Consider the following 25,752-nt stretch of genomic DNA (forward strand, 5'->3'; position numbering starts at 1 on the left):
ATTGTTTGAAGTTTGTTTACTTAATGCATACATAACATGAGGCTTATGCAGGCAAATAAGATGCCGCAGGAATCAAATATCACAATAGAAGGGGGGAAAAAGGAAATAAATAAAGATACCCACAGCAAGGTACCTGTGGAATTTAAACCAGTATTCACTACTTTCTTCACTGTAAAGATAGAAGTCTAAGGTGAGATGAGAGAAAAATATATTTGTTTCACACTTCACTTAGCTTTGTATATGACCTTATCAAATGCAGTTACTAAAATGCAAGCAGTAAAGCTAAAGCACAAACATTTTTGAAAAATACATGTCATTGATATTGCCACCTGCTCTCTTCTGAAATTTTTTTGGTATATTTTCTTAGCCAATATTTAATCTCATACACATATACACATGTGTATACACACATACATCTTTTCCTCTAGCACTGCCGTTATAATAAGAAGGGTTTATGTGAAATGAAAGAGAAGCAGTTTTTGCAACTCACTGCTATCTTGAAACAGACTTGTGACAAGCAAATTTATCTACACACGTTTGTTGACAGAAAATGTTAAACTTTAAAGAGAAAGCAAATAATAACTCTTCATGAAAATGGCCATGTTGCCCTCATTTTGCCGGTTAAGCAAACTGAAATACAAATTACTTGATTTAAAAAAAATATGTATATGCACTTCTAATGTTAAGTCTATAGGACTTAGACAATCAGTCTTTTCTTATGAAAAGATCATTTTAAAATAAAATAGTCATCTTAAAAAATAAAAGCTGTGTGGAAGAACACCATGTAAGCCTGGATGAGTGCCTGAAAAGACCACTAACATTCTCAGAAATGGCTGATGGTGGGACCTACAGTTTGCAGAGCAGGAGCTAGCATCTTGAAAACAAAGTTTTTTGTGGGTTAAGAACTTGTTGTGAAGCTTGGATACTTTTTTCTTTGGCTGACATTATAGAGGGTTTTTTGCTCTGCAAGAAACACATACTAGATAAAGCTATCATCTGATTGAAATAATAGGCAAGACTATTCTTTATATCTGTTAAGAGAAAAATATGTAGCCATAATCTTGCTTGCAGATAAGCATTTTCCCTGTTTCATTTCTTTTTGACAGGCTGTGGGTAAACAGAGCTGCTCAGATCAATTGTTGTAATATGCATTCTGTGAAGAACCACACTGGGATTCTTATCAAGAATAATGGAGGGGAAACCAAATCACTGCACACACAAAACCTGCTGACTCAGTTGCTTTTATAAACCAGTATTCTCCTGCAACCACATGTGGGTAATTTCTGTTTGTTTAGACAGGTCACTTACCTGCTATGATTACCCCCAGTCATTGTCATTGGGAAAGAGCTAATAAGGGGCAAGGTATATTTTAGTTTTCTAATCTGTAGTTTAGTTTTCTAGTGTGCACAGGTAGTCTTATCCATCTGTCTGGGTCAGGAACCCCACACAGAAGTATGAGTTATGAAGTACAAGTCCACAGAATAACTGGTCATATAGATCTTCATCTATCTTTCAAGTACCCAATATTGCATAACCTAATAGTTTAAGATAGGTTATTCCTGTGGCTGAAAGGTTTTGCCTCAAATTAGGAAAAATAACTCCCTGTTAACCACTTTTATCCCATGTAGCAGCACATCCTTGAGGCACAAAGCCAGGGGATCTCTCCAGTACAAGGGACGGACCCGGGGACTGTAGCGCAGAAAACTCAGCAAAGACCGTGCTTTAAGAACTGCAGTTGCCTAACGGGAGAACTATATTTACCTCATTATTTGTAAGTATAAACCAGGGAGATTTCTTATTAACTCAGAAGTGTGCTTTTTTAAGGTTACAAATTCAGGCCTCCAAAGAAATACTGTTTACAGCTGGGTGCATATGAGTTATGACCAATGTTAATCAACTGTTCCTCGTTTGAGGTACAGATACAAGAACGAACGTTTAACTATACACTTGGTCACTTGGATTTTGCAATTTAAAACATTTTTTCCCACTGAAACAAACGCTGCCTCCGAAACTCCTGAAGCAACTGCAGTTTCCACAGTGCCCTCATCCTGTAATTTCCTACGCCACTGAATAACTTAAATCAGCAGCTTTAGAAAGTGCCGACCTCTCAAAACTGGAAACACACACCAAAAATGAAGTTACTTACGCAGCTAGCCAACCCCACCCCAGCTGGAGCAACAAGGGGAGCGGCTCCCCGCAGCCCCGCGCCTGCCTGCCGCCAGCCCCCACTGGCTCAGGCGGCGGGCTGCGGGCGGTGCCCCCTCACAGCGCCTGACTGACGCTCCCCTCACCCATTCACAGCTCGCGCTGCCCGCTGGGCGCGCCGCTATTGGCCGAGGAGGTAGCGGGGGGTGGGCGCAGCGCGGGGGTAGGAGCCGTGGGTGCGGTGGCTCCCGCTACCTCCTGCTGCTGCGGGGCGCGGCGGTTCCCGCGGGGTCCCCTCTCTGGCGCTGCCTCCTCGCTGGTGGCCGGCACAGCCCCGCCGGGCCGCCCCGCGCTCGCTTCTCTCCGCACCGCCCTTCCTGCCTTTTGGGGGGGGTCGCCTGAGCTTGCAAAATGGCTGACGGCCGGGACGACGCCTCGGACCAGCTGAAGCAGTGGCGGAGCCAGCGGGTCTCGCAGGTACCCGCCGGGGCTCCGTGGGGCGGCCCGAGGGGCCTCGGCACCCCGCTCCCTGCCCTGCCCGGCCCGGCTCGCTGGGCGGTAACGGTCCGGCTCGCTGTGAGGGAGACGGCCGAGGGACGATGGCCCCGCGGGCGGGGTTGCCCTCCTCGGGGAGGGGAGCGGGTGCGCCCCGGTGCCGGAGGGAGCAGGGCCCGGGGGCTGCTCCGGCCGCAGGGGAGGCAGCTGGGATGGAGCAGGGCCCGCGGGGCCGTGCCCGGGACAACGCGGGCACGAAGCGGCTGGTGGCTGCCAGCTGGCCGGGAGGGACAAGGGCGGTCAGCGCTGCTGGCACGGCGGCTCTGCCTTCTCCACACCCCCTCCTCCTTGGCAGGAATGGGGCTCCTCTGCGCACGAGCAGGCAGGTCCTTGGGCAGAGATACTGCCTCTTGGTTTTCGTCTCAGATCATATATTCGCACTTTCAATTCTGCTGTCACATGGGTAGAACCCAGTAAAAATGGAACTAGGGAATAATACAAAAGATGAAGTACATTCTGCTATATGCGGAGACTTGTTTACCAGGTTGAAGTGGGTTGGGGCAAGTGAGTGACCGAAATCCTAAGAACGTGTGATCAACAGCACAGTGCTTCATCTTCGGAAGATGTAGAATATACCCCAAATATTCGGGTAAACGAATAAATCCTACAAGAGTTGATCTCCCTCAGTCTTCATCAGATCACTGTGACAGTTTCTGCTATGTATTTTCTGACAGAAGTGTGTATTTGGCATTAAATACTTTTTCTGCTGGTTGTGCTTAGCAGCAGTCTCACAGGACACAAGCGGATGCCTTGCTTCCCCCTGCTTGTAGTTGTTAAGTCATCTGGATTTTATTTTTTCCCCTTGGTTCTAAAAGGTACTCTATGAAAACTACCTGCTAGTAACAAACTGTGACTTCCAGCATACTCTAGCATGCTTGATAATATTTTAATTTTGTAATGTGAGTAATACTTTTCATATGGATGTTGTTTTTTCTGTAACAAAGTAGTATTTGAATATAGGCCAAGGTTAATTTGAAGATTGGGAGGCAACCCAAAGTCTGTGTTGCATAAGGAGTCATGAGACCTTAAGATAGAAAGGGGGAGGACTTATTAGAATTTTAAAGTGACCTGTATAAGGTGCAAAGTATCAGTAATGCCTGGAAGTATGTACTTTGATGTATGGTGTTTACAACAGCTGTGACTAAATTTCTCCTGGCTTTGTTTCCCTTCTTTCTGTCATGGGGGATTACTGCTGTAATGAAATACACATGCAGATTCGAAAGTTCTTATCTTCTAAGGTTTTGACTGTATGCAGCTCCCAACCATATGAAAATAATGGCATCAAGCAAACTCAAGCCCAAAAGTAATATGACAATTCTTCTTAAAACTACTGTTCTTTGTCTTTCCCTTCAAACTGACAGAACTTGTTTTGTGTGCCACACATAACATGATCCTGAAACTAAAGTAAATGTATCGTAGTGTTTAAAAAAAAAAGTTCTAATGTGAATGCCAGAAAGAACCTTTCAGATAGTCTGCCTACACAAAATAGATTGTACAGCCACAAAGCTGTTAAATTTTTTGATAGGTTTAGTTTCAAAAAGTTGTGGTTTTAGCTACTACTTCAAGTAGTCTTCGATGTTAGCATTATGTGGTTTTGACAACAATATAGTCAGTTGGTTTGAGAAGGGCTATATTACCTCTACAAACATTTATTCTTTGTTACATGCATAGTTTGCAAATAATATGCAAGGGTTTTTTCTACCCTTGAGGTGATCAAACAGAAGGTATTAAAAATGCATAGGTGAATCAAAAGGACTCAAAAAGTATCCCTAAGACTAAGAATGCATTTACTTATATCTTTTCCTTGTCTTTTACCAAGCTTTTGCAAGGACTTTGTAGAGGAGAAGGTCATAGGTGTTGGTATATGCATTATAGTCCTGCCACTGCATGGTTAAACCTACTGGGCTGCTTAGAATTTATGAAGAACTCCAGGATAAACAGGGCTCTAATTCAGCATAATTTTTGCATTTCTTAATGGGCTGAGTGAAACCTGATTGCCACTTCATGTCATAAGTATTAGTGACTTTAACAAGTCAGTGTATGGACTGGAGGGGTCTTGAGCTGTGTTATGTTAAGAATGTTACCAGAATGCAGTCCCTAAGTTTGCTTTTCTTCAAATTATAGTAGTTGGAATTCATAAATGGTGCTGAAGCTGTCCACAGGCGTTTTGAGTGACAGGCTGCCTTGGAGTGAGGAGGAAGTGGAAGTCTCTATGTAAACGCAGAACATGTGGCAAGGATGGAAATGTCTAATGAATGGTAACACAAGGAGGTTGGAGAGGAAAATGCAGAACCTGTTGGTAGGATCTGTTCTGTTTTTTCACGTTACAGCGAGCTTGCCTGTCTTAAATGAGTATGGCAGAGTCATCAATATGAAAAAAATCAATTTATGGTTAGGAAAACTAATACCTGGGGTTTTATCTATGAGAAACTTGAAGCTTTTAATCAGCAAAACTAATGAAAATAGAAGAAAAATATTGGTAGTGCTGGAAACTGGATGTTTTTTTTAAAAATTTGATTCTCCCTAAGCAAGCTCTGCAAAAAATTTTTGACCAAAAAGTTCGATCAAAAATGTCGTGATACGTGAGCATTTTACAGTCCTCTCATCTGCAGACTGTACCCTTTTCTAAGAAAGGGGTCATCGTAGAGGCTTGAATGGGTGTCAAGATGGGTTGTTTGTAGTTTTCATACCTCAGTACAGAAAAGATGTCAGCATAATGAGCTGATAATATAATTATATTAATTTGTGTTTGGTGAGTATCTTGGAATAGAATATTTTACATTTACTAGACTGAATCATGAAATGGATGAATGAGCTTTTTCCTAAAGTTCTTTGAATATGGTAGTGTAATTCTAGTTGCTTTAATACATGAAATTAAGTTCTAATTCAAAACATTCATTTGTAATGGCAATTTAAGTAATTTCTAGTTTAAGATGATAGCTAAAACATAATAAAACGTACCTATTCATGGGTGCTAAATTATATGGGGCCTGTATATTAGGATAGCATTTTAAGAAGTTGAACTCTTGGAACTTCCCATGCAGTTTGACTAGGTGATTTCTCAGTGGGCGGTGAAATTCTTTTCTTTGGCTCATTTAAAACTGAGGAAAACATACATGTGATATATAAGCAGCAGAAAGAATATTGGGGACAGTTTCTACTCTTGCATATTTCCCTTGATAAACTGTAGATAATGTTTTGATTGAAGCGGATATTCCTTTGACTTAAGAATGCTTTAAATAAAGCTAAAGTGGTAACTTTCCTGTAAGTTCCTGAACATCAATTTCCTGTTTGTAACCAGATATACACTGTCTTTTTTTAAATGTTTGTACAAATTTCAGTGTAGGTTAGGATGTCAAGCATACTTTAGGAACTTACGCTTATAACTTTGTGCTTATGAAGTAGTGAATGAAGAATAAAGAACTTTTATTAGGTATTTTGGGAACTCAAGCCAGCTAGAGTAGTGTGTGTTGCATATAAGTAAGAACGCATTGGGAATGAAGTTATCCTGTCCAATGTCTTTCATGTGGTTATTTGTGTACCTGAGTTAAACAGAGGTGTATCTAACTCTCCCTGTATACTCTGCCTTGTCCAGAATAGATGTGAATAATTGTTGTCTTTGTGGGTTGTGTCCTGGGGAAAAAAACCCAAACAACATGGAGGCTGGTCCAGTTCAGTAACTTCCATAAGATACAGATGGGAATTCTGTCTGTTTACCGTAATTAAAACACTTAAAGCAGAACTTAAGATTGTCAGTATAAAAATTGGAACACCATAAAGTTGCTGATATAATAGTGAAGGCCTTCTTGTCAGGAGCTACTTTTTCCTTCTCTTCACCATCCCTTTTCACTTCCAGAACTTTGAACAGCAGGAGAAGTAGTCAGGAGAGGATGAGTGAGTTTATTTTGGTGCACTTCCCATGGGTCAGGTGCCTGGATGCTGCTGGCAGAAGAGGGGAGGATGTGCGGATTGAGAGCCCTTATGGATGTATGTCAGATTAGTGCAACATATAACCATGGAATTAGTGTTAGCTGGTCATAATCTGTGACTTGGATATTTGAGTTTATCCTGTTGCAAACTTTTTTTTTCCTTTTGTTTGTGTTTTTTTTTTCTTTTCCCTTTGTACTAACTTCTATTCTGTTCTATGTCCTTTACAAGCATCGCCCTGGCTCCTAACATTTAATGTACTCCAGGAAAAACTGACACCTACAACCATCAGGTTTCTGGAGCTGATGTACCTTCCTTGCTGTGTTTTCTACGGTACCCAGTAAAATAGGACTATTGCCTTAGAGGAGCGTTATGACCCCATATGTGATGCAGATAAAGTCTTTTCTACTGGGATTTTTTTTTTTTAAGAAAGTGGGTGTCACTCAACTATAGTACTACAGACTTCCAACAAATATTTCTTGGAGTGGCTGTTTTTTCAGGTACAGGGTCACTCCTACTGTACAAGACACTGCAGCTCTAAGTAGCCTATGAGAATGGTTGACTTCAACTTGGTATGGAAGGGAGGGAAAAAGTTGAGTATGCGCTCTCTTGGGCAGTTTCTTTAAAGACAATAGTGATGTTAGTAAAAATAACTAAAAATGTTGTGGTTGGCAGTAGGGCTTCTCAGAGCTTTTATTAGTTGTAGTCCTATCGTTCAAGAGTCTCAAATGATGATTCCTCAGGTGCTCTTGCTTATGTTATTTTCCATAGCTCTTCTAGATCAACAGTAGTCATGAGTACCCCTTTTTAGTCTTTATGCTGTGTGACTGTAGTTCTTATGCTTCCATCCCTGTACTGACATTATCATCCTTCCTCTCCTTTCTCCCTTATTACTTTCTAGCAGCTACTCTTTTCCTAGCTCGCTCTCTCTCCGTCCTCTCCTGTTGAGGTAGGGGCAAACTGAACCTTAATGCATGTTTTAAGGTTGACACGTCATATTTTTTGTGAAGCAAGATAGATAATCTTAATAAGTAATACTTCTGAACCATGGAAAACATTCTTGCTTTATACATGATATGAACTCCCCTTCTTAAATAGTCCCAGACATAGCTGTCTAACTAAATCATCACCATACTATATTTTTTGTAACTGGTTCCGGATTCATGTGTCACTTTGCTATATATTCATGTGACATGTAATGGTTGAACAGGCATGCACATCGTGTGACTTAAATATGGAGGGGTTTTGATTTCTGGTGGTGTGATACTGACTGTCTCTTGCTTTCAGAAACCAGATGTCTTGACTACTGGTGCTGGGAACCCAATAGGAGATAAGCTTAATATTCTGACAGTAGGACCACGTGGACCACTTCTTGTGCAAGATGTTGTTTTCACTGATGAGATGGCTCATTTTGACAGAGAGAGGATTCCTGAAAGAGTCGTGCATGCAAAAGGAGCAGGTATGTTTAAAAACACATACTTTTTCTCTGTATAGAATTAGACTTTTAAAAGCTTATGAGTTAACACGTAGATTGTGACATAAATTGCATTATATTATCCATAATTTAGTGTTACAGAAGATAATTATATCAACAACAGTGGTAAGGCCTCATTTAAAAGAACTTAGTGTCAAAACTTGAAGCACTGAAAAACTATTTAGAAAAATAAAGAGCGAAAATGCAGCTATAGCCCTTAGATTTTTACTGTATTTGCTGTAATCTCTGCTTCCTCTGTCTGTTCCTCCATAGTACCCCATTCTTCTGGAAGGAAAGACTTCCCCATCTCTATTTTAATGGCTGTTTGCATGTTAGAGATTCTTGTCTTTGTCATCTGATGTATCTGTCTGCCAAAGCAAGACGATGATCTAATCTTTAAAAAAACTAAACCAACTCGTTTTCATTATTGATCTTAGTAGGGTAAAACTGGCACCTTTTGATTTCTGTTATGTGTTGCCCTAGAAAAAGGAAATATGGGACAATTTATAATGTGAATGTACATGGCGAAAAATTCTTCTGTGGGGGTGGGAAGAATTTTGTTGTTTCATCCAGTTTACAGGTGGACCAAAAATTCTGCAACGTGTATCAGGATTAAATACTTATCTTGCTCTGAGGTAAATAAGCAAATCTTGGCAGAAGAGCATCCAAAAAGCTACTGTTTGTTGTTTTGCCCCGTAGAAGTGAGGTCTGTGTTGCTGCTGGGAACTGTTAACAATCAGTTAAGGAGGGAAGAGTGGGCACATATGCAGTATGCAAATAGTAGTTTGTGTTAAGTATATTTCATTTTGTGAAAATAGTGTTTTAGTGCATAGATATGAAGTGTTTATATGTATTTCCATGTTTCCTTTTGACTTAAAGTTGTGTGTTGGACCACAATAAAATAACAAATATGTTGCTACTGTATCTAGATCTGATATTTTTAAATTGCTTTTCTTCAGGAGCCTTTGGCTATTTCGAAGTCACTCATGATATTACCCAGTATTGCAAGGCAAAAGTGTTTGAACACGTTGGAAAGCGAACTCCGATTGCTATACGATTCTCCACTGTTGGTAAGGCTCTGAAGTTACTGTGTATTTTCTTACCTGTGTGCCATAGTTACACTGATAGCAATGTTTGCATTATGGAGCACTTCATGTACTTAAGGTGGTTTGAAATCCTTTCTGCCGACCAATTCCTCTTCTGTGAATTTAATTTAAATTGTAAGACCTTAAGCAGCTTCCGCATCTTCCTGCCAGAGCTCTCTGTAGACACTTTTCCATCTGGAATGTGAGAGAAAGGATAGCCTGAGCTATTTTTTTCCTGGCAGAAAGCTTGCTTTGTTTTTGAATGGATTGTAATCAACGCTTGCAATGCTGCAGTTTAACACTTGGAAGTTAAATACCTATAATCTCTTATGTTGTAGGAATGTTTTGAGGATGACTGCTGTAAGGTAAATACTAGACAAAGAAAAACAAGCAGTCTTCCATAAATAAACTCTTATTTCTTAGAGCTGAATGCATAAACTAGTAAAATCTTATATTAGCTAAAACATGCATTATGATCAATATCTTGTCTGATAGAAAAATGATCTTTCAAAATGTATGTGTTACTACTTTATCTGTTTTAAAAGAAAATAAATTCTTATGAGAATTTGGTTCTGGAAGTAGTATTGGAGAGAAAACAATAGTCCAGCAAGGCTCAAGGAGCTGCTGGTTTTGGCCTACTGGCTTTTCCCTGCGTCACCAAAATTTAAGGGGTCATGGAACATTATATGGGGGAAAGACACCAGCGAGTTTGATCTGCAGGCTGTGTGCTGAACTAGGTTGTTGCATCGTTCCCTTTTCTTTCCCTGCTCTGTTTGAACACGTTTCTTCCTAGCTGTTCTGTAGCACACAATTATTTTCTTTTAATGAGAGAATGAGTGTCCTTGTTATTTCATCATGTTGTTTAGCATTAGCTGTTCCTGAATACTTCTGGAATGCTTTTGCTCTAGTGTAGTTACCTACTGAAAGGACTGGTTTTGGCTAAAGCAGGAGGGGAACTAAAAGGGTTACAACTCTTCTATAGTAAGTTCTTTTTTTATTAAGTATACTACTTAGATTGCTACCTTCCAAATGAGAGCTTTCACAGTGGGATTTGATGCACAGAAACTAACGTGGTTTTAGCTGATTCAGGCTCATAATCTGATTTTTTTTTTTTTTTTTTTTTTTACTGATAATGCAAATTTCATTCTTAATTGGTTCAAGTGGATATACTTTTTTCTTCCTTTTAACTCTGGCGTGAATGCTTGGGTGGGTGTCTGTTCACACTTTGGAAACTTTCAGTGCCTGAAGTATTGTTGAAAATACACCAAAAAACCCGTGGTATAGAAAATACTTTAATAACCCCTACCCTTTTAGGATTTATGGCATATTCTGAAGTTCTATATTTTTATGCTTGCATTTTGTCTGCATTTCCTATCATAACGCTTCTGTATGTTCATGTGTTTTCTTCAAGCTGGAGAATCTGGGTCAGCTGATACGGTTCGTGACCCTCGAGGCTTTGCAATGAAATTCTATACAGAAGAGGGTAATTGGGATCTTGTGGGAAATAATACCCCTATCTTCTTTATTCGGGATGCATTGTTGGTGAGTAAGCACAAAAGATGAGGGTGCTTTGGGAAAGAGTCCAAAAGCTCATTCCCATCTTGTTCTTGCTTTGCTGAGAAGCAAACACTGTGTTTTGACATACTCAAACTTTGTTGTTTGTTAGGTGGTCTGAACATTTTTTATTTGAAAAGGTGTTAATTAAAAAAAATAATTAAGAACTAATGCTTGATCACTTAAGTGGTTTCATAGCACAGATAGCACAGACATTTAGTTGTGTTTGCTAGTGCATATGCCACAGCAGAACAGCCGGCAGGTAAGTACATTATCATGTTTTTAACTTCAGATCTGATCAGTTTTGTCTTTTAGTATAAGTTTAACAGCATTTTGTAAGTAGAGGGGCTTTTTGTTGAGTGGAGGAGCTCTGCACAGATATTTTATAGTATCTCTGTATTTGGTTAGGAGTCAGGTATTCAGTAAAGTTCAGATACACAAATTTGAAAAGATTTTCCTCACACTTTATCAGTCAGATGAAAGCATTCTTTAGCTTTGAACAGCCTGTTTGTCCTAATTGCAAATGTTTCACTTTCACAGACCAGTAAAATTAGGATAATTCATTTGGTTGTAGGAGGTCTATGACAATAGAAGATTGGGTCTTTTTTGCAGTGATCTTACAGCTTTTTCTCATCTTCGTGTGCTGTTCGTTTCATAGTTAAGTGTATTGAAAAAATAGCTTGTTTTATACCAGGAGTTGCTTAGTATACCCGTCACATTTTTTTTGAGATATTACAGAACTTTTTTTTTTCCTCTCCCTCCTCCATTTATGGACAAATTAGTTTCCGTCCTTCATCCATAGCCAAAAGAGGAACCCTCAGACTCATTTGAAGGATCCAGACATGATGTGGGACTTCTGGAGTCTTCGCCCTGAGTCTTTGCATCAAGTAAGTTTCCCCTTTGACTTCATTTTATATGATTAAGAAAATCATGTTATAACAGCATATATTTTAAAATACCTCTTTTCCATGCTTTATCTAGAAGTCTATGTAACATTTTAGGAAAAGTAAAGGTGAAAGGCTTACACATACTAATAGCCTTAAAAGTTATTGTATCTAGCCTTTTTTCTTTTAAAGACTCTGTGAAATGTGTGGGATTCTTCTGTTTTCATAGTCATATCGTATGTGGAGATGAAGGGGTAGGTGCCAAATTTTCTGATACTAAAGCAGTGGAGATACTGGTGAAGAGCAAACTGTTAACGTTGGAGAGTAGTAAAATACTGGGAAAGTAATGCTATCATATATAAGTTTATTTAAAGCTGTATGTTGTGTACCGTGTTAGATCAACTCCAGAAATGACTAGAATTTACAGTGCATTCTAATTATTCTGGAACATATCTAAGCAGGTTACACAAAAAAGCTAATAGGAAATTAAAAATGCAGTTGTAATTTAAAAAAAAAAAGCCTTTAACTAGAAAAAGTACCACAAGCATTGTTTGTGATCATAAACCTGAAGAAAAGCAGCATTTTGAATATGTTTGCATGGTGGGATGTTTACTGCTCAAAGGCTTTGAAGAACTACTTGCTAAGGACTTCAGTTTTCAAATTTTGTCTTTTAACCTGGAAAAAGTTCTTATTTATATTTGTAACTTAAATTATCCATGCTTACCTGCTTCGTACTTATAGGGGAAATCATAACATTAACCTAGTGATAAAGTCTTGTACTTCACATAGGCATGTGGGCATAAAACTTCACATAGGTTTATTTCACAGTTGTTCTTTGTGCAAAGCCAAAACACTCTTCTTTCATTAACAATCTTAAAACTTATTCCTTGAGGAATTTCTAGTTTAAGTAATGTTAAGCTGGTGATGCAGATTAATGCAGTAAACAAACTTTGTCTGAAATGGTCACTTGATCCTTGAACTGGTGAGTCCATTAATATTGTTTGTTCCTTCTCTTTAGGTGTCTTTCTTGTTCAGTGATCGTGGTATTCCCGATGGCTATCGCCATATGAATGGATACGGATCACATACTTTTAAACTGGTTAATGCTAGTGGAAGAGCAGTTTATTGCAAATTCCATGTGAAGGTACTGATCTTTTTTTCCAGTTATCTATTGGAAATATTTGTCATATTGGATAAAAAACAGTTTAAATAGTGTCTAAAAATGTTCTGTGACTTTGCAAGTTTAATTCAGAAAAGACTTGTTAGCGCATAGACTCAATCAAAAAGCTATGTGGTGTTTTTATATCTGTTCCATGCCTTTAACAAATATGATGAAATCACTGGTCCTGCTATGACACAGTAAGTATTTACTAGACTATTGTTTTGCCAATTATTAGGCCTAGAATAAAGGACGCAGCCAGCATAAAGATGAACCAATAACCAAATTGTATTTGATACAAAAGGGTCAGTATATGGCTGAGCGCTGAGGGTACAAACAAGTCAATCAGGTTATACGTAATCGACATCAATTCCAATGACCCCAACAATGACACCGCATGACCAACAATGGGTGGAATAAACAGTGAAATAGTCTCCCATAGAAGGGACGGGAGACAACTGAGTCAACAAGCCAAATACCTAAGACCGAGGAAGACACATACTGAATCTCTACACAGCCCACGTTTACAAAAGCCAGAGCTGACTGGAGCCCAGTTCCAGGGTGGCGGGAGGTCCTTCCCCAACAGGACCTCGGACAGACACTGCCCCTTCCTGCAAGTGGTCCCAGCTTTTATCCCTAAGTGGGACACCTGACCTTTGTTCACTTCATGCGGGACACCCGGGGCTCCTTTACCCAATGGCTCTGTCTGCCAGGCCGCCGCACCCTGGAGGGAGGCCTAAAGGTAAACTCACCACCCCTTTGTGAAGGGCTGTGGGAATCACCCATATGTCAACCTTAATTTGGGGCTGGGGGTTGAAACCCCAGCATTTCAACTATGAAAAACTCTTCTTTGGGGAGCTGTCTCTTACTGGAGAACTCAGTCTACTTGTATAATGAGCTCTGAGCACCTAGCTCAGCTTACTGCTTTTCCGCCTCGTACCAGTAGGTGTTTTGGGTGTGAAGCTGTGTCAGAACTTCCTATGAAAATCCCTTGCTATCGTTCAGAGCATGTACAAGAATCCTCCAGCCCTTTGGAAATGCATTTTATTCAGTGTCTGATATGTTCATGGCTACACACACAGTAGCTTGGATTCAACAGGTGCTTCCTCAGATAAAAGTTCTCTGTCTAGATCTGGTTTTTGTTCCCATTTATATTCTGGATATGAGCTGCATTGATCTAGTATTTTTAAGATGACCTCAACTGTATACCAGAATAGAAGAACTTTGTTTCCAAGACCTCTGTAACTGAAGCTCACAGAACCTCACAACTTCCAGGCTTTTCTGAGAAAGCAGTCTCTAGCATATCTTGCTTGAAAACAACTTCCCTTTGAAATTTTAAAGGCAGTACAGGTTCTTGCCTCATTAGACTTTAGTGGAGGCTGGACACCTACCTTTGAAGCAAGACTTTGGAAACCATTATGCTAAATTAAGAGGCATTGTGTAGCAGCTTTTAGCATTCAAGCTGTCAAAACCTTATTAAATGAGATTTTTAGTTAGTGGAATTTTTTGAATTACAAATCTTGTTAAAATAACATTTTGTAATACTTTCTGCATGTTGTAACTGGTGTCACTGCTTTTACTGCTTCTAGACTGACCAGGGCATCAAAAATCTTTCTGTTGAAGAAGCAGGAAGATTGGCTTCTACTGATCCTGATTATGGAATACGTGATCTTTACAATGCCATTGCCAAGGGGGACTATCCGTCATGGTCTTTCTACATTCAAGTTATGACATTTGAAGAAGCAGAGAAGTTTCCATTTAATCCTTTTGATTTAACTAAGGTATCTCTGATAGTGTTGTTAATACTCAGTTTCAGCTAAGAAAGGTCACGAGATCAAACTGTAGCAAATGCCAGAACTGAGCTTATCTGTAAGTGTAACGGTTCCCATGGAGCAGTGCTGTTTTCTTACTAGTCTCTGTCAATTAAGTTAGTCTGTCTTTTTTACTCTTCCTTTCTTTTTTTATAGTGTACTCTTTATTATATGGTCATGACGAGTCAGAAATTCTGGAGATGAAATTATATTTATATATCTGATGTTACTCTTCCTCAGTGAAATATGGACAGGGCTTGATTCCAGGCCTGTAGATCACAGCTGTGCTGCATTTCCAAAGCGTGATCTCAGATTGTGCAGTCACACCCTGAGCTCGCTAGTTCTTTTTGGTAATGTAACTTCTGGTTGTTGGTCTGATTTCGTCAGACTTCCAGTTACTGTTCCAGGGAATAGCCTGTTGAAAGATACTAATGTAAATTTGTATTGCCTTTTTGTTTTTTCTCTGATGTTGCTGTTCTAAAATGGCTAAAGACTTCTGAACTTGAAAGCACAGTCTAAGATGACAAAGAAAAGGCTAGCTGAGCTGGTTACATTTTGAGGTAGCTGAAAACAATCATGCTACCAGTTCCACCTACGATATTACATTCCTGGGCAGTTTTTCAAGCGCCTGTGGGTATTTCGTTTAAGAATTCAAGTTCTGAGATTATGCTGGAATGATGAAATAAGTTGCATTAATACTCTGTATTAATTGCAAAAGTCATCTTAAAATAAGACATTTCTCAAAATGTTTGTTGGCAATTTCTTTGGTAATGCATTTTCTCAGTCAATACTTTAAATCAGGCCAATGCTGCCTAGTAATTGCTTAAGCTGCATAATACTAGAGTAATGTTGATTTTAATGTATGTGTGTTATGTCTTCCAGATTTGGCCGCATGGTGACTACCCTCTCATCCCTGTGGGAAAGGTTGTCTTGAACAGGAATCCTGTGAATTACTTTGTAGAGGTAGAACAGATGGCGTATGATCCTAGCAACATGCCACCTGGCATTGAACCTAGCCCTGATAAAATGCTGCAGGTAAATTAAAATGCACATAAGATTTTACCTGAAGAGCATTACGTTTGCTTTGCTGTTTGTGAAAGCATTCCTATCCCTATTTGGGTAGCAGCTGTAAACTTGACAAATAGAAAGCAACTGATACTCTTTTTCTAATTTATTTTTTGGTGTTTTTGTTTAATGATCACCATTTGATGTGCTTATCCAAAATTTAAATGTAAAGAGAATGGGAAAGAACTAAAGGAACAGAAAATCTAGAACTCAGAGGGCTTCTGCAAAAGCTATCAAAGTTGATGGGGAAATCTGTCAGTGTGGTGAGAAGTATGGGATAAAACCATAGCTGCAGTGCATATTTATTCATGCTTTTACGGTATATCTTAAAAGTATAAACTGTTGGTAGTATGACAGGTAGACTTCAAATGATATAAAATATGGATGTAACTAATCCCTGATATAAACCATGAGACTGTTATTTAGAAGTAGTATCAGATCTCTTACAGGTCAAAGTATCTGGTAAGAGTGGCTGCAGTAGACTATACTGTCTGCAGTGTCATGGGTGTTAGCATGTTATGCTTTTTTGGATTAAAACCAGATTGTTACAAGTGATATCCATGGAAACAAGATATTTTGACAGTTTTAACTGGATAAACTCTTGAACCATCATGCAGTTCTTTTGTTTTACTTCTCTTTGCTCCCACAAACTTCATGGTCAGAATCTGCTGTCTTGGCATCCAGATGTCACTAGAATTGTTTCAGATTCAGTTCAGTAAATAAGGGACTAACATATTTCAGAGGTAACCAATTTTTGAATCTAAGGTTGAAAATAAGTAGAAAAATATTATATTATTCCTTAGTATTAGCACTGTTATAGTCAACTTTCATCTCTACACATGTAACCATTTTTCTGCCTCAGAATAGGTTTAGCCTATTAGCCTACCAAAATTGGTTAGCAATACCCAAGCTGTATAAATGCAACTCAACCTGCCATTCTTCGCTGGTGTTCCAGCAAAGTTAGCTAGTGGCTGAGTGTCATTTTGGACATAATTTGAAGTACATCAGGAAGGTCTTCTCCCTTTTACTATTTAATGTATAGTGCTTTGAATTAGCATATACCACTTAAGTGATCTTATTCATCAAGTAGTAGTTAATGTTTGTGATAATGTTTTAGGGTCGTCTTTTTTCGTATCCTGACACTCATAGACACCGTCTAGGACCTAACTATCTACAAATTCCTGTGAACTGCCCCTTCAGAACTCGTGTGGCCAATTACCAGAGGGATGGACCAATGTGTGTTTCTGACAACCAAGGTAATAATGAAAGTATCTTTAAACATAATGATACTTATACTGAAGAATTCTTTTCTGTTCACAGGGGACTTAAGATACTTGCTAAACAGATGGGGTTTTTGGATATTACTAACTTACTATACTATAATAAATGCTACTTTTTCTCCTTAACTATTCAGTGTCTCTTGTGACTTTTTGCCCCCACTCAAACATCACTGTTTAACTTCCTGAGCTTCAGACTTCCCAGCCTATCTGTTTTTTTTTCTTTTATGTGAAAACTGTTCCTTACCTCTCATAATCTTTGTCAACCTTTTGGTACCTTTCCTTGTATGACTGGGTCCTTTTTGGCCCAGTTGGCCTTGCATGCAGTTGTTATGAATTCACTGTATGCTTTTTTCTGTAGAGTGCCCTAAATTTGTCCATGTGCCGTTCCTAATATTCTCGAACTTGTCTCTCACCAGCAATCAAAGTAATTTACTTCAAACTGTCCAAATGAATTCAAGATCTATTTCGTGTTAGGTAATGGCCTGTCTTAGAACCCATGATTGTGCATGTATACACAGTTACATACATTTCTGTTCCTGGTGTGAATTACATGGCAAATAAAATTGTTTTCGGAAAAGCAATTTTGATACATTCTTTTGGTATCATGAGATTGTGTCAGTATAAATAGCTAGCTTTGATTCTGGCTAGGTTAAACTTTACAGAGGCTAAGCTGTCAGTTTTTATTATTTGCTCCCTTTTCAGGTAAATGTGAGTGTGTTTAGTAGTACTAGTCCTCACACAGATCCTTGAGGAGGGTCTACCTGATTAATTCTTACTGCAAAAAGTGACTTCTCATTTCTTTTCCTGTGTTCTTGACAGGATGCTATTTGATAAGATACTGACTTTTATCTTGTTACCTCCTGTTTGAGGGAGCTTGTTGAAAGCATTCTTATCATTGCACTTATTCGTGTGTCCTCTTTATGTCTCTTGTCACTCTTGTACAAGTATTGAGAATCAAAACTTAACTGTAAAACATAAAGTGTGCTTGTGTAGGTTAGAGTGCACTTTCCACATCTTTTTTTAAGACTTTAAAAGAAGCACATGGATATTCCTTACACCATTTTAGCCTTGTGTGAAGTAGTTGATAGTCTCTTAACTATTAGTGTTTTTCCGTTTGAATATAACTTTTACTTTCTACAAGTAGACTAATTTTTAAATTTTTAAACGGGGGGGAGGAAAAAAGGGGGCTTTTCTTCTTGTTTCCTGAAAAGTAGGATGTCTGTCATTTTTATGTGCTTGTTTAGAATGTGTATGTATCTCTTCTGTTAATCCAGGAAAGGCAACTTTGGGTGTTTGGACAGGGGGTGGGGAGTGGCGTGAAAGCCAAGTGAAGCTTAAGAAGTGTTTAAAAACTTAAAAATAGGCCTTTAAGAGAAAGGGAGTTTGCAGAACACCCTCAGTCAAATGAATTCAGTAAAGTCCCTAGTTTATATACCTTTCAAGACTTACAGAAACATGCTTGTTAAAGGGGACTTAATTGAAAAAGTTCTAAAATATTATTTTGAAATGCTGAAATATGCTAGAGAAATAGTTTCATGGAGGTTAATTACTACCTCTTTGTTTCTACTTCTAGGCAAAAATCTAACCTAAAAATGAGATGACATAAATGTCTTTGTGAAATCTGTATTTGCATTTTTTAAATTTAGACTTTCATATAGTCAGTTCACTTCATTAAACTGCTTTGCTTTCTGATTTCCAAGAGATAGTGAAAGGCAAGAGTATAAATGCCAAGACTAGAACTTTAACTTCACCTCTGTTCAGCAGGTTATGTTCTGTCAGCATTTGCCCATTAGTGACTGTTTTACACCTGAGAGTAAACAAGGATACACTTAAGCTGTGCCTCATGTGAAAACTGCTGTATTCCTGTGGGCTATGAATTCTAATACTTGATGAGGGAGGAGAGGGAAATACTTGTGAAACGAGAACTTGAAAACAGCTTCTCCTGTCCAAAAACAGATGTTTATTTTTTATGAAGTTCTGTAAATTCATTATGTGTTTAAAATAAATCCCCTGTTTAGTTAAGATTAGCAGTGCTTCAAACAGGTAGATGAAAAAGTATTTTTAAGCTGCCTTGGACTAAAACTTTGAATGACTTCCATGACTTTGTCTACTAAAATTGTCTGAGCAATGTTGTTGTAAGAGTGGCCAGGCCTCCTTATTTCTGAAACAAACTAATTTTTCCCTCAAGCTGTTGAAATTTGGTAATAAGTGCTGTTGAGCACTGATGTGAAGACACAGCTCCTGATGTTTAGCTGTATGTTGGCAGAAAAATGCTGACAGCTGCTTTTAATGAAGTGAATCATAACTGGGGAATTGATTTAAGTTCTAGGCAAAGAACTTTTTCTTTCTTCTGACTTAATCTGGCAGAGCTGGCATCTGATTGTTTGGAGTTTTTTTTGGGGGTGTGTTGTTTATCTTCAGGTGGTGCCCCAAACTATTATCCAAATAGTTTCAGTGGTCCAGAAGATCAGCCCATGGTAAAGGAGAGCCGCATGGCTGTTTCGGGAGATGTGCAGCGCTTCAATAGTGCCAATGAAGATAATGTGACTCAGGTATGATGTACAAACAGGGTTTATATTGCTTATTACATACGATGACTTTGTAGGGTAAGTCTAGAGAATATTAATAAGAATCATTCACATATGGCTCTTCTCTGAGGCATCTGGATAACCTGAAGTTCAGCTCTCATAAGACCTTGGAAGATCCCCATACAGCTTGTTTTCATGAATAACTGAATTTTTGCTGACAGGATGGTTTGTGAATTCTCACAGCCCTTTGCCATCCATATTCTGAGCACAGATATCTAGAGGCTGTGACTTTGTCTTCTTGTGATTAGTGTATGCAGATATGCAAACTAGAGTATGCATGAATGTCATGATCGTCAATTCCTGCATTGTACCCCAACAGCAGTAATTGTTTTCAGTAATTCAATAAACAACAGTTAATTCAAGCTAGAAATGGAAGGAGTTGTTAGCAGGTTTGGGAAAAAAACAAAAACCCCCCAAAACCCCAACATCCAAACCACAAATTGGTTGCTTTTTGAGTGTTTTTAAGTGTTACCTGACTAGTAAATGAAAGCTATTCTTAGTAATAATGAATGCTAAAAGTCTAGAATTATTGGCTGCTTGCTTTTGGGAATTTCAGAACAAAACTTTGTTTCCAATCATAAGGTGCGAGAATTCTACACCAAAGTGCTGAAGGAGGATGAACGCCAAAGGCTGTGTAAAAACATTGCTGATCATCTTAAAGATGCACAACTCTTCATTCAGAAGAGAGCAGTAAGTGGCCTATTTCGTTTTTAGCCTTTGCTCTTTATTCCAGGTTTTCTTGCAGTCTAGTACCTTGGCCAACATGGCAGTAAGCTTATGGAAAGGAAGATCAGGAATTCTTCTCTGAGAAGGCAACTTTTGGATTTTTCTTATGCAGGAATTATCAATACAGAACATTTAAGTGTGTGCCTATTTAGATAATATAAATAACATATAACATGTTAAAGTAACTTTTTCCTGATGGGAAGAATGGGCTTGATGTTGAATGTCAACGATGTCGTTATGTGTTTAGCTTGGTGTTTCAAAAATCAGGTGACTGCCAGTGTAATGTTCTACTCTTAACAAGAAGGCAGTGAGTGCCAGGGAGGGATTCAGTCTTTATCCTTCCCAATGGAGCTTTGTTTGAGTCAGGAAAGAGCCCTATATGAGAGAACAGAAATAGTGCTTGAAGGTGTTCATAGCTTGTTTCTGGCCATTCACAGTTAGACTTCTGGGAAAAAGTTTTTCACCCTTCTTCATTAAGATATGTGCTGCTTGTAGGCCACAGGGCACAAAATGTGTTAAAGAACACATTTGAAATGGAGGAAAAAAATTATTTTTGCCTTTTTTTGTTCTGTCTTCCTGTTTAGGTGAAAAACTTCACTGATGTTCATCCTGACTATGGTGCCCGTATTCAGGCTTTGCTGGACAAATACAATTCTGAAGGTGGGAAAAAGGTATGTTAATGATTTCTATCGTTGAATTTTGACTGACTGTGAATTATCTTAGTTTCTTTTGTAAATCAAAGTGAGCTATTGATCTGGTTTCCCATTGGTTTAAATGGGGGAAGTCAGTGCATGCAGAATTACAGAATGAGGAAACATCACTCTAATTACATTTAATGACATGTTGATTAACCAATGATGTACAATTACTGTGTTTCAGTTGGGTTTCTGTAAGGCTTCTGGAAGATAACTCTATGTGATATGCAATGTGTTCAGGTTGATTCTTCAGACCAAGTGATTACCCACTCTTTGTAATGGCAATGAAACATTTCCACAAGCCTCTTCTGGGCTCAGGGCTTGCTACGTACTATAACAACATGGTTGCTCCAAGTACCCTTTTTTTTTTTTTCTGAAATTCTCCTATTTGTAATGGAACTTTCTCTAAATATTTCTTTGTATTATTTTTAGGATGTAATTAGGACATATACACAGTCCACATCTCGTGTGTCTGCCAAAGAAAGATCCAACCTGTAAAGCGTGCTGCAGAGACATACTCTTACGAATTTTGCGTCCTTACAACTGCAGGACAACCTGCTGAACATGTTAATGAATGTAGCAGACTTCCGCACAAACACAGAAGTGTTTTACAGGCTTGATTTATTAAGCTTTCAAGTGCCTGTATCTGTATTGGAACCTAGGTAACCCAAGCTAACAATCCTAGTGCCTTTCAACACTAGTGCTTTACTGCTTGTTAACAACACGTGTTTTAAGGAAATTCATGACTAAAAATTGTTTCTAGAAGCAAACATAAGTTTAATCAAAACACTGTTTCATTTTTTTTTTTAATTGTAAAACTTCCCTGGCTAAATCACGTAATAGAACTTCTGTAATGATACTGTGATTATCCTTATGGATAAACTTGTTCATGTTAAAAAGCTGATGTTGTTCAGTATTTCTAATAAAATAGTTATCTGTATGTATTTGTAGACACTTCCTTTGAATTTAATTTTTGGCCTTCTAGTAAGATGTTGGTTATGTCTCATTCCTTATGATCAGAATGAAGACAAGTAGAAAGTTTAATCTGAATATATGTAAATTTTATTCTCAATATATATTTTAAGATAATCTTTGCTTACTAATGTTAGGTTGGGTTATAACTAACCTAAAGATATTTTGTTATTACATACACTTCACAACTAAATTGATTACATCTACATTTTGGGGAGGGGGGGGAAATTGTTCTTTCTAACATCTAAGAATTGAAATGGAAAAAAAACAGGAAAATAATAATTTTTCAAGTGTCTTGAGAAATTGACTTCCAAATGCATGAATATTTTTATCTTGGCCCAAATCAAGCTCAAGCAGTTTCAGAACTATTCCTAATGGTTCTTGACATTCTGTTATTTTACTGCTATAACCTGATACTGCTGTCTAATGATCAAGCCAGGGCTAGACTTTAATTGAAGTGGCATGTTTGTATGAATGTGGGTATCTATAACTATAGGTATATGTATAAAGCCTCATTTCAGGCATGTTGTAATGTTGCCTAGTATTTGCAATTTAGTTGATCAGTGCAAATGATTTTGGAACCCTTTGGATTGAAAGGTCTTCCCTGTTATTCCTTAGATTGAAAGGAGTTCCTTTAGCTTAGTAATATTGTTTTTGTCTTCTATCTTGTAGTGTAATCTTTAATCAGGCTTTACTAATTGGCACAAAATGGAAGTGTTTATATTTGAGAAATGAGAGCAATGTTTAAATGATAACTATGGAATTTCTGGACACTACCTTGGCTCAATCTGAGTAGTGGTTACCTAAGAAAGCATGTTGTCAGCATCTGAGTGTTTTACTATACAAGCATACAACAAAGCCAAGGCTTAAACTACTGTGTTACAAGGGCAAAAATCCCACCTAGTATTTTTTTTTTTTAGATAATTATTTGGAAAGTGTTACCCAGTTATGGGGTAATTTAGTGTCCAAGCTGACTACTGAACTTTTGAATAAAATAAAATATCATCTGTCATCCCTGTTGCACACTGAACTTAGTCCTAACAGACCAAAAGAGTTTCAGAAGTGTGCTCAGCAGGATCGGGCAGTTCACTGTGCATCTAAAGTCTGGCAATTTTAATAACTCCTCTGTTACTTCTTCCTCTTCCCTTGCCAAAGATTAACATATATGTGTGATTAGCATTACTCCTCATTTTGAAATATTTGCTTTCCTTGTTTGCCTGCTGATGCTGCCTCATTAGCATTTGCCTTGGAAAAAGAATGAATGCTGATACAAAGGATTTCAGAGCCCAGCTACTAGCTCTTAACTCAAGCAAATGATATACAGATTTCAAATCATAGCAGTTTTTTTCTGTATTCAGTGCATTTCTGGATGTGTCTCGAGTTGTGTTTTGAGTAGGAGTACTTCCTGATTTGACATTTAAGGGTGAATTGGCATTCTAAGAACTGATGGCAGATAAAGAAGAGTAGATATTAAGTGCTGTTCCATTAAATTGTAGAAAGCTACTTCTTTAACTTGTTTATCTGTAACTTACTGTGAAAAATTAGCTGTGGTATAGATGCAGTAAAATAATATGAACTGATGGCCTACTCTGTTCTGGGATTCAACTGGTTTTTTAACTGATCAGCAGGTGGGAGCTGAAAGAGCTACATAAATGGGTGGGAATATTTCTTGCTGGAACATAGAATCCTAATGAACTTTGGAAAAGAATAAGCAAGGCTTAATCTTTAATTTTGATTGTGTCTGCTAAATGAATTATGTTGTCTTCCTCTTTTTTTTTTTTTCTGAAATAAAACCAAATTTAAAAATCTCTTGGCAACATGTTGTCTGTTTCCTGTGTGAATGTTTTCACATAGTTTATGTTAATCTAAGAAGTTCATCTGTGTTTGGAAGGTTGTGTAGAAGCTGTTGAAGTTCTGGGTAATTTGTTTCTATTTCAGAACTTACTTATTTGCCCTGCACAGGCAGACTGCCAACAGAGGCCTGGGATGCAAGGCTAATGCTTAGAATTCACATGTAGGCCCCAACGTTAAATTCTGCTCAGCTCTGATACGTGAAATTGCTTGTTAGGCACCTTGTATTTAATTTCCTAAGCCTTCAGAAGAGGTACATCTGTGGTACAGCAGTGTCTACAATTGTGTGTATCTTATGCGCAGGAAAAAGTTGCTGTCCTGCTTTACTGTGGGTTTTGTTGGTGGTGCCTTACTTAAGCCCCTTTTTGCTGAAAAACCTTTTGTTATTTTTGATCTAAACTTTGTCAAATTACAGAATCATCACAAGGTTATTTAGTTTTTCATTTTAGGGAAGTACAGTTCTTAATAGTTTGAGTATATAGGGTTGAAATCCAGCACTTGAAGTGCCTCATAGCTACCATACAGCCTCTCAATAAGCTGTCAGTACAGAGGTTTAGTCTACTGTCTGTATTACCCAAATGTTTGGTTCTGGTTTTCTTGCAGTCACTCTGTTCCTAAATCCCTACTACTTCTTTCACAGGTAAGGAAGGGTGTGCGTTACGCCTCGTTGTAATGTAACCTTTACAGAACAGCAGAGAAGTACACCTACTGACTGTGTGGTGGGAAGGGCACTGTGACATGAACTTGTGGAGGTTTTATCAGAGTGTTTAACACAGACAGCTATTTTTTTAACTTTCTCCACGTGGCCTTTATCTGACTGTGCCCATAAGTGATTATCACTAATAAATTCTGTATTTCTGTGTAAATTCTGTATAAACTATATACTAGTTTAGATTAGAGGTAGGCTAAAATTGGAATGATATCAAGTCAGGAAAGAAAATCCAAGCACTAAAGAATAAGAAAGAGGGGGAAAACGTGCAGAAATGCTGAGGAGACCTAGAATGGACTAGGTAGGCAGTGTGTACCTTCTGCAGCTGCCTTTGTTCTGAGAACTCACAATTTCAGTGTAGTTGTGCTTAAAGACTAACCCATGTTCTGTGCTGCTAAACTGACCATGACAAATATTATACCGTAAAACTAGGCTTTTTTAAAAGGCACTGAGAGGGTTGGGCAGCACTGGAAGAACAATAATGCTATTTTTTCAAATAAACAAGATAAATCCATTGACGGCTACTTAGGGTGAGAATAAAAAAACTATTTACATGTCAGGTAGACAATCTCATGTTTGTCTTTTGACTTTGTGTTCTGCTCAAGTAAATTCAAATATTCCTTTGACAGGTTCTTGCAGTGCAATTTTCAGTTAGGTGTAAAGGAAAATTGCTCAACATTTTCCTGTTACTGTTTTATTTTAGATGCACATCTCTTAACAGTGGAATTTGGATTGAACTAGAAAGTTATGTTTTGGAAATTACAGCTTCTCCCAGAGTGCCTCTCCTTCTCGTGGGCCCTTCGCCTTTGTTCCCACAAAATGCTTGGATTTGAGTAGCCAAAAGCAGCAGCAGATTCCAGAATCTCAGTGGACATTTGGTGAAGTGGGCTGTGCCAGGAGATGAGTGAATTTATGGAGTTGCTAGATCTTCAGGGGAAAAAAGGTGAGGTAGGTTTGGATCAGATAGTTACCAGTTCATGTATGTTGGAAAAGTAAGCCCTGAATCCTTTTCTTGACCCCAACTAGCTCATTGCCTGGTGAAACCATTGAGGGAAACTTGTTTACTAAGCAGGGTGTAGGTGTCTGTAGTGTCCATTAAATAAATCATATTGATTTGCCAAATAATGTTATACACCTGTTACTCATCTTGGAGGAAAAGGCTGTTTGTTCTCCATTTGGATATCTGATACTTGAACTCTCAGCCAGGCATGTGAGTCACCATTTTCTCACAAAATTATATCAAAGCAAGAGTTTCCTAATACCACAGGAGGA

At 38.3% G+C, this 25,752-nt stretch overlaps 1 protein-coding gene across 1 annotated transcript; it reads left to right on the forward strand.

Moving 5' to 3' along the window:
* Positions 1-2,366: 2,366 nt before the first annotated feature.
* Positions 2,367-23,728, forward strand: CAT (catalase). Its single transcript, XM_074918180.1, has 13 exons — positions 2,367-2,622; positions 7,915-8,086; positions 9,061-9,171; positions 10,598-10,728; positions 11,523-11,627; positions 12,643-12,768; positions 14,373-14,564; positions 15,477-15,629; positions 16,777-16,915; positions 19,361-19,491; positions 20,110-20,217; positions 20,838-20,924; positions 21,381-23,728. Exons 1-13 carry the CDS (start codon positions 2,557-2,559, stop codon positions 21,444-21,446), a joined length of 1,587 nt encoding a protein of 528 aa, XP_074774281.1. The 5' UTR covers positions 2,367-2,556; the 3' UTR covers positions 21,447-23,728.
* The last annotated feature ends 2,024 nt before the right edge of the window (positions 23,729-25,752 follow it).

Source organism: Athene noctua, chromosome 14 (assembly GCF_965140245.1).
Source record: "Athene noctua chromosome 14, bAthNoc1.hap1.1, whole genome shotgun sequence".
In the NCBI taxonomy this organism is placed as follows: domain Eukaryota; kingdom Metazoa; phylum Chordata; class Aves; order Strigiformes; family Strigidae; genus Athene; species Athene noctua.